Here is a 12,259-nt window from a genome sequence, read left to right on the forward strand (position 1 = left end):
TGTCCGACTGTTGTCTTAATTGCAGTCCAAAACTTTTAATTATATGCGCTTAATTATATGCGCTGAAAAACACAATAATTGTCTACGCGTGCGCGATCGTGTTCTATTTTAACAATAGAGTGTTTCTGTCGAGGAACTATCGGCTGATAGTTGCCCCGCGGAAATTTGATGTTCTTAAAACAAATATTAGCCCGAGAAGCGTAGCTTCGAGGGCAAATATGTAGTTTTAAGAACATCAAATTTCCAAGGGAATATCAGACCGATAGTTCCGAGACAGAAACACTCTATTGTCTTTATTGTTCACCACTAAATTTTCTTCCGCGCGCACAAACAAAAACGAGCACCGTGAATTATTTTTACTTTTCAGGATAAAGAACTCAATTGAAAGCCGAAATTTAACAAACGAAACAAAACCAAACAAGAAACCCACTAAATGCAGTGAATTTGGTTGGGTTTTTTTGTCTACAGGCACGCTGGTTTACAAAAAAAGTCACGGGCGGGCACTATCGATCCGGGCATTTTTCTTCGGCGGGCACTATGGGCTGATAGTGCCCTCCGGCGGACGGGCACTATCGCGTCACGTGTTCAATTTAAACCAATCAGAATCGGAGAAAATTTAGTGGTGAACTATAACAGCGGATAGAAAACAGTGGAAGAATCAACCAGATTCGCGGATTTCAGGTAGAACACTGAGTTTCTATTAGTATCGGGTTAGCATTGCTTGTGCTTCAAAGCGTCGTAGCCCTTTGGTGCGTTACGCCTGCCCCCTTAACGACAGGAAAAATGAAAACAACGAGGGACTGACTACATTCAGCATAAACAATGAAAGCTAATTACACGCGAATAAGTTTCCTCAAAAATTTTCCTTGACAATTTTGTTTGTGTGTATTCAGACAAACGTCAGTTTCGCAACATACGAACAGCAGAATGTCTCGAAAGAGAACTTCATGTACAAGTAGATACAACTTTTCCCGAAAAGATCGCTGCTTGAACAAAGGATTGTCTGGGAAAAAGAAATTCATTTTTGGCACACGAGCAAATATATCTGGGCTTGTCAAACTGATACCTTGGCGCGAAAAATGCACGTGCAGTATCGGCGCATGTTGCTATTTTATTGCTTGACAGGTTGTTCATCAGAAATTGGCAAAAAGCGTGGCAGAAAACGTCGCTTTATTTAAATACAAACAACGTATTAGAACGGAATCCTAGGATAATAGAGCCCGCGCGAGCGGAGCATCCATAACTAAGCGAAACTGGTAAATAAATCAAACCGATCTAGACATTTTTGGGGGTCACGTACGCCCGTGGCCCTAATTATAAGGGTTCCACCTTTTCCTCCACAGAGGCTTGAAAGGGTTTCGGTGTGGGGAGAATCTGCTGAGCAAGTGCGTGCAGGCGCAAGAAGGTGCACTCATTACGTTTAGCGGATATTTCCCAGAAAGCCTCTACAGAGGATAGAGAGGTTGGACTGTATTGTCTGCTCCAAAAATTAAGTGAACAGTTCTCATAAATTTCCTAAACGAGCCTCAGAATATTAGCGCTGAAAGCCATGCCAGTGGTTTCTATAGTTACCTAATGCATGTTGTTCAGCCCCGCATGTAAAAAGAGAATCGGAAACGGAAGGAGAGAGCTCGAAGTCAGCTGACCTGTCCTTATTTTATTTCATAATGGCTGCCGAATGGTTTTCAGACCTAGAAAGTCTTTGTTAGCTTTAATTTCATGCCACAGAAGTGACAACGCGAAAGAATCGATTGTTTAATGATAAAAAAGTTGAGCTGAAGTTGATTCTACAGACTACACTACTAAAATACGGAAATGACTGTGTTCACAAAAAAAAAGGGTTGAGGGTTAAGACCAAAATGTGAAATGACGGGATCTATTTGGTCCATAATATATGAGCTCAGATATCATCACGACCTGTAAAACAATCGAAACCCAGGAATTTAAAAAAGCTAAAAGGTATAGTTTAATTTTTGCCTTTAAATTAAATGTGAGTCTACTAAAAGTTGCAAAAGAGACACTGTTCTGAAATAAGACTTTGGCTATCGTCATGATACTATATTGTTCTCGGCGCGCGATCGTGAATCTCCAAATTTTCTCGGTCTTTTAATTCCAGACCTTCTATCAGCAAACTGCTAGTTTAAAATTTAAAACGCCGCTGCAAATGTAAAAGATACTTAATAGCAGTTAAGATTATTGTTTATTCGTCCTCTAATCTATTATAAATATTAGAGCCTCCGTGAGAACAGCGTCCTTATCTGATTACATGCAGTGCTCATATGGTGACTTAAAGGGTTTTTTTAAAAAAAAACAGCACAAATTACATGCACTTTGCTCGAGTTCGACTTACTTAATATTTTGAATGTAAGCCAAAGAAAATGGAGAGAGATTGTTGACCACACGAAGTGATAGGTGTGGACAGATAGTCCGTACTGTAAATCACATTTCTGATGGAATCATGCACCAAAAAAGACAATTAATACAAGAGAACTAGAAATACAGTTGTTCACGACTTCTGAGGAGTGTTACTCTTTGTAGGGCTTCCAAAAGAAAATGCTCGTTGAAAATATTTAATCGTGCGTATAAACAGCGGTTATTCATTCAGCTTAATGACAAAGCAATACATCAATCCCCTAAAGTTATGCTCGTTGGAGAATCAGACTTACTGATAATCGATAAAATGTGCTATGTAGGCATTGATAATTATATTTTTATATATAAAGAAATTTATATGACAAACATGCAAACTATCAAACAGCAACCATCATAACAGACTTCATGATGTGTGAACTACAAAGTTATATTCGTTTGATTATAAATATTGGCATGCAGAAAGAAATTATTAAATAATTAAGCGGATTACCTAGCGCTACTGTTCCTTTTTGTAATATTTAGAAAGTTAAATTTTTTTTGATTTCTATATAAAGCTCTAGGTACCGTGTTTCTCATTAAAATTCTAACAAATGATCATTTTCCTTTAAAATGCGTTTGGAACACTACGAACACATCACTCTGAGGCACATGCTGCTGTGTGGGTCGGGTGGGTGGTGTTGGCTGCAAGCTCCATATCCAGGGGTTCAGGCGCAGGGTGAACCCCGTGTGCTGCGGACCCAGTGCAGCATATCATTCCTTTCATCTTTTCTCTGAATTGGTGGTTAAACAGAGCGTATACAAACGGGTTGACGGCTGAATTGAACAGGACCATCGTGTTAGTAATGGCGATTGGGACTGGACCAAAGCTGATGGATGCAGCCAGCATTAAGACGTAGATAGTTGAAGTCGTTCCCCAACAGATTCCAAATATGACTGTGACTGCAAAGACCATCATGGTAACACGCTTCCGCACCCTCATGACACCCTGTGTATAAAGAGATGCAAACGTCTGATTAAATTTTACAAATGGACGTCAGTTTGTTGCACGCCCGTCCTCTTATTGATGATAAATTTCGTCATAACATTGTCAAAGTGTTGCAAGGGGACCGTTCCGATTTTTCCTCGCTTCCATCATTTTCGTTTTTCTATGCTTCTTATTCTCGTTACCTTCTACTCTGTACATCTTTTCTTCTGACCTGAAAGGTTTTGATATTTATCATTTGAAAACCCTAGAAAGGAGATCTTGATCAAGTACTGCTATATTGGCCTATTTCACCACTAATTTTGCACCAAAAACTGACCACGTCTTTTCGTTTAGCTCTGTTAGAATATATGCAGTCGATATTCAAAATGGACAGTCGTATGGAAAGATCTATCCAACCTAATGTATCACAAGAACCTACTGACGTGCAAATTGATGACGTCACAAGTGGTTAAATGACCATTCCTCCAAACCCTGGAAAAATCTTGGTTTAGCGTAATAAGGGTTATATCATATTTTTAACTAAAAAGTGGACTTGCCACAATTCGACTCTTTTGAGCGACGAAGTAACTACCGAGGGCTTTGAGAAAGTCCAACTTAGAAGCTGCGATAAAATTGTCGTTAAAAACATATTAAGGAAACTTTGTTAAAAACAGGACGACAAACTCTTGGTTGATTATATATCACCATGGAACACTTACTTTTTGTTGGTGGGTCTGCTGATTGTCGTTATTACGTTTAAACCACAAAGTGTACACGACTCTGGAATACAACACAGCCATCAGGGCCAAGGAAAGAAATGCCACAACCTGCCAAGTCACACTGGTAAGTTTACCCATCCAAGAGTTCGGATAGATATACTTGCAGACGTTCCCGCTCTTTGTCTTCTCAATGTCCGTGTAAAGTAAAGCAGGGATATTGAGTATCAAGGCCAAGACCCAAATGCAAGGAATAATCACCTGAAATTTCAAAGTTTAAACTTCAGAACACTAGTTTATGGCAAATTTACACTTTCGGTCGTTCCAAGATGAACCTTTCGTCGACATTTATGCAAGGGTATATCCAGTCAAATTGACGTCATTAACGTCTACGTCACCGGATAATTTTGACGGAGAGCTGAAATCTAATGAAAAGAATTGATTTTTCTTCACGTGGTTCGACCAAATTCCGCTAAACCATACGAAACAACAAAGGTTCGTTGTAGCATCGTTCGCGCTGGTTTTCATTTTTCCTCGCTTTGGTTCGATTCAAGTCAGTTCTGATTGAAAATCCCAGTTTAAGCGTAAAGGACAAAGGTAGCAATAATTAGTAGTGAACACTTCGCTTTGAAAGAATCGTTCTGTGTGTTTTGCAATAATAATTAAAAAGGAAAAAAAAAAAAACAAATCCGAAAACGTCTATGATGCGTCACGTTGGATTTTTTTGTAACCACAAACAGGAAATTGCATTACGAACACAAAATATCATCGCCTGATACCCGAAGTGCCCGTAATAAGGAGGTTAAGTTTATATAAATTTGTTCCCTGGGGCAGAGATTATTTTAGTGCCCCGTTGTCCGCATTAGAGAGTCCGTATTACATAGAAGTTTTTTCCCAAGAAAATATATGAGAATTTTGTTGGGACATCAGAGATGTCCGCAACAAAGCAGTGGCCGTATTAGAGAGTTGTCCGTACGGAGAGGTTCTACTGTATATATAAGTCAACAAGCACCCATGGACAATAGCATTTGCAGAACATTCAATGAATTAATTAGAGTGCGAGGTTTAATAAGGTTTCTTCATTAGTGAAATTCCAATAATTTCATTTTTCCAATCAGTGAAACCTCGATTTAACGAACCACTATATAACGAAGCACACGGTATAACGAGCTGTTTCCCGACTAATAGAAAATAATGAAAAAAAACCCTGATAAAGTCGGGGGAACAAGTGCCAGTTGATGGCGACATAACTTCTTCGAGAAGCGACTGAGCCCGCGGTTTTCGTCCCAAAAGTTGCTAAGTAACATGACATATTTGTACGCGCGATTGCTTTCGGAGTACAAGTGAGCGCTCGCGCTAGTTTTTGATTGGATGAAATAATTCGGAAATTCTTCGAGTGCTTCAACGACGATTTGCCAAAACCGGCAGTTATTTCCTCGACTGGATACAACGAAACCTCGTTTAAGCAAACATATTTCGCCAGCTATTAACTTGACACTTCGTTACATTGAGGTTCCACTGCAAGCAGTAGCCTAGCTGAAAGTTAAAATTGTCAGTTTCGCACCTTCAGATTAGCCTTGGTAAGTTTCCATTTGTTACCGTGAGGATACATCACTGCATAATATCGTTCGATGGCGACTACAACCAAAGTGACAATTGAACAAGCTCCTCCAATCCACGCGATGGCTCCGTCTGTCAAAAGTTTGCACAATACCGTACCAGTCATCCCGTCTGGATGGTGGGCGAAAGAGAGCTTGAAAAACAGTTTTGGGGCAATAAACGTGGCATAAATGATGTCCGCTATTGCCAGGTTGAAAAGTAGATAATTCATGGGAATCCTGTGGTATTGAAAAGCAAATGATAAATACAGAAAAATGGCAGGAATAGTTAACTGATTTTATCAAGTCATGGAGACATTGTAGTATAATCTTGCAATGAAAAAATTAAGCACATAGTAATCATAGTCTTGCGCACATACAAGGATCTTCCTCATTAATAATATCCCTAGCCAGTTATTTCAACATTTTTACGATATACATATACTTGCAAAATCAAATCAATTTTTTTTATACACGCGACACTTAAAAGTACATACAGTTCTCGTTAGAATGTGTATGTGTGTAAAAGTAAACAATCTATAGATAACTATATTTAAAAATCTCTAAAGAAACGTTGCATTAAGAAACGTTATTAGTGATTAGAAATACAATTACTCTTAGCATACCTCATGTCTCGATTTCTCTTGATGATCAAACAAACGAGAGTATTCCCAAAGATATTCACAACGACCAGTATGGAAAGTACCGTAGTTAGGGGGACATCAGCTACATCGGACATGATCGAAAAGTGCCAGACTTCTCTGTGACCTGGATAAAAACATCAGGATGTGTGAAGCTGTAATCAGTTATAAGTGTTGACAAGGCCACTTAATTCACATTCTTATTCCATATTCAGTAACGACGCCACGATGAACGATATTACAGATTAAGGGTACCTTATTGTTACTTATTTTCGCGTGCACTTAATTTTGCAAAAATAGAACGGTCATATTTCGCGGGACTTAAATTTCGCGATTTGGCCAAAAAAATAAGATTACGGGAACTTAATTTCGCGAGAAATGTCAAAATACTGATCTACATTAACAATCAGTAAGTCTCAAAATTGGTCCAACTGATTTAATTTTCCACTGCAACAGTTTCCAATGACATTGAACAAAACCATATAACAAAACAAAACTTAAAAAACAGTTTAACATGTTCCTTTGCAACAAAGTAGAGCTAGTTTGACGACTGTACCAAGGTAATTAAGTAGTAAACTGAAGGCAACGTTGAATATTCATAACGAATTATATAGAAGGGTATTAAATTTCGCGTTTTTGTTTTTCGCGAGAACCTTTTTTCGCGGGTCTTAAATTTCGCGATTTTTGAATTTTCCCGCCCACCACGAGGGAACTAGAGAAAAAACGAAAACGCAGAGACAAACATCTGAGAAGGAACACAATAAACAGGTACGCTTTCACTGGACTGGAAAAATATTAAAAACATGGACATGGTTCCATTCAACATAAACTCGGAAACTTTATATGAAAGGAATTAAAACTGATCAAATTGATCGCGATGAACATGAATTATTTTGATGGCAGAACCTCACGCTGAGTTCTTGTACGCGCTTGAATTATATTTTCAGTTTTACGTGCTTTCACTGCTTTCTCCCAAGTCTGTTTTTCGGCGAAAACGAAAGAATATGTAATAAATAAATTCATAACAAATTTCTAAAGCACTGTTTGTGGAACTAACCTTTATTTTCAATACCTTAGTCAGTCTGTGAATTCGAAGTTTGTAAACTTCCAAAGTTTTCGTGTTTCTTTTACCCGCTTTTACTTTCGCGATGAATGACTCCGGCCATAATTTGCTAGATTTCCACGTCAAAGAACTTTTAAATCGTTGAATACGTTTTATACCGTGACAGTTTGTCTTTTTCCTTTCCTTTCTTGACTTTCATAGCTTTGAGAGAACTCTCTTTGAAGAACGTTCGAAAAAACACTCGAAAAGCTTGTAAATCCCTCGCCTCCGGCTCGAGATTTACAAGCTTTTCTAGTGTTCTCCCAACATCCCGCGTGGTTTTATTACGCCAGTAAAGCCCTAGAAAGTGTGGTCTATTGCTTAACTAAAACCCAATTCCCTTGGATTTGCCTTCAGTAATTTACTATCGGCTATTTCGAACTCCCACTATTTAGAACTAGCTTTAATTTGTTTCCCCCTGACGGTTCGAAATAACGGAGTTCAACTGTTTACTTGAAAGATGATAATTGTCCGTCTCTATTAGCAGTTGATCGAGTTTTCCAACATCTGCAACACTGAATTAATGCGCAGAAAGGTTGATAGCCCCTGATGCAGCTGTCGTGTTAGTTAAAGGAAGTAAGAAAAGTAAAGGAGGTTAGAAGAGGAACATGACATCTGTAAATATATTCCTCTCACGTATTCGGCATGAAGTGTTTATAAACTTAGCAGCTAGTGTTATGTTCAGAATCCATGAACTGAATTTCTAATAAAGATTTCAATTTTCTTGTTTTTAAGGAATAGACCGCGCTTTCTATGGCTTTACTGGCGTAATAAAACCACGCGGGATGTTGGGAGAACGCTCGAAAAGCTTGTAAATCACGAGCCGTCTGAACGACGTTCGAAGCGCGGATCTTAAGTAGGCCATGGTCGGTATGTCAACGTTTTGCCCATTTTTTTTATCAACCAATCTTCGACCTTTTTACTTTTGAATTTTTGTATTTGGCCTAAAAACAGACATTTACAGCTAACTGCAGTAAAACTACACCACGTTTTCAAATAGTTCGGATCCAGATTTTATCAAAAATGGTTCCAGATGGACGGATTGGGCGAAAAAATAGCACGGGTTTGCGGATTTCTGTCACCGCACCGTTCTTTAAAAAAAAAAAATGCGATAACTTATATCTGTGTTTAAATTAAACAGAACAAAAAACGATGCTCACCTATTGAACCTGACTTGAAAACTTCATCATTAAGGTGATTCTGATGAAAACGGAACTTTACCAAACGGAATTGGCAGAAGACATCTATAACAGTTTGTTTTTATATAAATTCATCGACTTTATATTAAAATACAAAGGAGCCTCTTAAACCCAGCAGATGTTTCATCAGTTATTGGCAAGCAAATTATGTGCTCCATATATTATGAAGAATTTTGACATGTTTTGAAAACTGATCAAAAAATGCTGCAACCGTAGTGAAAGTCCGACTTTATCTTTATAGAGATATACAATAGTTTTTTGGTCTTTCAAAAACTTTATATTTTTTATGTTCACATTCTAATCACAATACATGTAGTTGTAGATAAAAATGAGAAAAGTGAAATATGCCGAATATAAATTAATCAACATATTGACTGTTCTATTTTTTTGTTCCTGAAACATTAAACAGTCATTTTAATCATTTAACACCACCTTGTTGTTTTATTATTGGTCGTTTTGTTTTGTTCGCTTGTTTGTTCGTTTTGAGATCCTATTGTTTGCTTTCAAGCTGTCGTCCCTTTTTTAGTCAGCTTTAGTTATTGCCCTATTTTTAGTCTTGTTTATTAAAAACAATCCAGCTTAGTTTGCTTTAGGGATGCAATTTATTTTAAGTACCGTTCAAATAATAATATTCTCTTCGTCCCTGAATCTCTATCCTGGGATAATGAACAGGGAGAGACAATGAGGTGACTCACCGACATTTCAGGTGAAAATTTTGTGATGACATCTAAATGGGAAATGGGTAAAATGGGAACTTAGATTAATTTTGGGCAAATTTTAATTTGGAAAATGAAACTTGGGTCATTGGGACTGGGATTTGGCCACTAAGAATGGGAATCATAGACAGAAAAACAAAAGAACTGGGACTGGGATTTTGAAAATGTGGGAAAACAACAGGCTGGGAAATGGGATTTGGGCAAAATATGACTGGGAAAAAGAGGATTTACTCCTCCCCCTTCAGGACCCTCTATCAAAATGGGGATCATAGCTAATGTTTGATGAAAAAATATAGTGCTGTTCTGTATTTGAACAAAAATACTAGCAGATGGACGGATTGGGCCAAAGTGTAGCATGGATCGGTGGATTTGCTTACCGCGCCAATCTTTGTTGTGCGATACGTAATGTCTGTGGACAAATATAGCAGAAGAAAAAATAACACCCCCAAATAAACAAAAAATGAATTAAAAAAACGAAAAAATGCTTATCTTTTGAATCTGACTTGAAAACGACATCATAAAGGTGATTTAAATACGAATGCAACTTTACCAAACAGAATTGACAGAACGGCTTATTAATAACAATATGTTTTGATATAAATTCATCGTATTCATCCAAACCTCACAAACCCAGCAGATGTTTCATTAGTAGCAAGCAAATTATGCGGCTCATATAATATGGAGAATTTTGACATGTTTTGAAAACTAAAAACTTTAATGTGCAATTTAAACAACTGATCATAAAATGCCGCAACCATATTAAAAATCCGACTTCAACTTTATAGAAAGAATCAAGAGTATTTTGGTCTTTCAAAAACTTTAAATATTTTAAGTTCACATTCTAATTACAGTGGATGTAGTTGTAGATGAAAATGAGAAAAGTGGAATATGCCGAATATAATCAACATATTAACTGTTCCATTTTTTTTCTAAAACATGAGGCAGTCATTTTAATCAGTTAACACCACCATATTGTTTGAGTGGTAGTCCTTGATATTTTGTATATTGGTCGTTTTGTTTTGTTTGCTTGTTTGTTCGTTTTGAGATTCTGTTGTTTGCTTTCAAGCTGTCGTCTCTCTTTGAGTCAGCTTCTTGCCTTGTTTTTCTTTTTTAGTTTTGTTCATTAAAAATAATCCAGCTTAGTTTGCTTTAGGGCCGGCTGCAATTTTAATTACCAATCAAATGTCAATCTTCTCTTCGTCCGTCAATCTAAACTCTCAGGTATAATGGACAGGCAGAGACAAATGAATGAGGCGACTCACTGACATTTCAGGCGTAATTTTTGTAATGACATCTCCCACTCACTCTCACTAAACTTAGCTATCAAAATAGTGATCCAAGAAAATTTTCGGGTATTTTAACGTTTTAAAACATTTTCTTGACAAAATGTCATCCAAGCGGGGAAAAGTGGATGAAAAGTGGTCGTGAAAGAGGTTCTAATGTGTTAATGCCTCTCCGTAATCAAGGGTTTTTGACCACTGTCACAGGGTTGCCTCAGGTCGGAAATGGTCAGGGAAAAATAAAATTGTTGAAGGTCAGGAAAGAGTCAGGAAATTTTATTTTTGAGCCAGAAAATTGACCTTTTGAAGAAAAGTCAGGGGAAATTGAAATTGTAGCTGCTAGAAGAAACATTTTTACTTCCCCAACTAACTGGACTGCATTGTTTTCATTCTAACTGGATTTCATCCGTTTTCAGATATACGTGGAGTTTGGATCACCCGACGACTCGAAGAATGCTGCCCAGTCCCTCGCGGGTCGAAAGTTTGCCAATCGTGTGGTGGTGACGTCATTTTACTCGCCAGAGATGTACCGCAAGAAAGAGTTTCTTTAGCTGAGGATGCCATGCTTGCATCGCCTTAACAATCGTTACTGTCGATTGTACTAAGAAAGTGGGGCAGATAGCTCGTTGCCCCTTTGTATAGTCTGCTTTCATTTTATTATCCTTGTATACTTGTCACATGTATGTTGTTACTAAGTTGCATGAGTTATCTGCGCCGTTTTAGAATAAAGTGCTCTTAATCAGAAGAGAACACGAATCCACAAAGGGAACTCAAATCAAGTAACAAAAGCGATGCGATGGGAAACGTGATTACAATACATTGTTGCCTTAGAATTTTGTTCTGGTCGCTTTAAAGGGCTAGTCTTAACTATTTTAGGGGATTCTGATATTTACTGTCTTGTCTTATGGTTTGAAACAACAACAACAACAACAACAACAACAACAACAACAACGACAACAACAACAGCAACAACGACAACAACAACCAATTACTATTTTAAAGCCGTAAAGGAGAACGAATGGTCCAAGATTGTAACGTACAGTGCATGAAAGCATTAACATGTAAGCTGAGATTTCACTGTCTGAATATAATCGTGGATATTTAAGTTTGTCGTTTTCCTTTAACACAACTCTATTTCCGTCCGCATGCGTGATTCCTGGAGCCTTTTTAACTCGTCAGTATGTAGGCTGTCTGAAGTGCATTTACATTCTACTTAAACCTTAAAGTGTGGTCGTTTGGGCACAGATGAAGGCAAAGCTCACGTCACAGTTTAGTTTTTTTGTTCATTTAGGATCAGTTGTGGCTTAGCCTCATTTTGAGTCAAAAACCTTTACACAACTTTATGTCTATGATATGCATGACAATAAAATTTAGCTCTTTGTTCCATTTGTGTCCGACTGTTGTCTTAATTGCAGTCCAAAACTTTTAATTATATGCGCTTTTAAGCTGAAAAACACAATAATTGTCTGCGCGTGCGCGATCGTGTTCTATCAGAGGATAGAAAACAGTGGGAGAATCAACCAGATTCGCGGATTTCAGGTAGAACACTGAGTTTCTACTAGTATCGGGTTAGCATTGCTTGTGCTTCAAAGCGTCGTAGCCCTTTGGTGCGTTACGCCTGCCCCCCCCCCCCCCCCCCCCCCCAAAAAAAAAAAAACTGCAAACAGGAA

The 12,259-nt window shown here is 37.9% G+C and overlaps 1 protein-coding gene across 1 annotated transcript; it reads right to left on the reverse strand.

Annotated features, from left to right (window-relative positions):
- Nucleotides 1-2,943: 2,943 nt before the first annotated feature.
- On the reverse strand, nt 2,944-6,390 carry LOC144634010 (neuropeptide FF receptor 2-like). The gene is made up of 4 exons (XM_078492940.1): nt 6,278-6,390; nt 5,618-5,891; nt 4,057-4,314; nt 2,944-3,358 (listed from the first exon to the last, which is right to left on the reverse strand). Exons 1-4 carry the CDS (start codon nt 6,388-6,390, stop codon nt 3,008-3,010), a joined length of 996 nt encoding a protein of 331 aa, XP_078349066.1. The 3' UTR covers nt 2,944-3,007.
- Between the last annotated feature and the right edge of the window lie 5,869 nt (nt 6,391-12,259).

Source organism: Oculina patagonica, chromosome 12, assembly GCF_052425735.1.
Source record: "Oculina patagonica isolate OP01 chromosome 12, crgOcupat, whole genome shotgun sequence".
Taxonomy (NCBI): Eukaryota; Metazoa; Cnidaria; class Anthozoa; order Scleractinia; family Oculinidae; genus Oculina; species Oculina patagonica.

Bases quoted from the DNA above. Each gene is read 5' to 3' on its own strand.
- LOC144634010 (XM_078492940.1), bottom strand. From the start codon at position 6,390: ATGTCCGATGTAGCTGATGTCCCCCTAACTACGGTACTTTCCATACTG. The intron at 4,315-5,617 runs GTGCGAAACTGA...TTGAAATTTCAG, and splicing joins TTACCAAGGCTAATCTGAAG to GTGATTATTCCTTGCATTTG. The intron at 3,359-4,056 runs GTAAGTGTTCCA...CTTTATACACAG, and splicing joins AGCAGACCCACCAACAAAAA to GGTGTCATGAGGGTGCGGAA.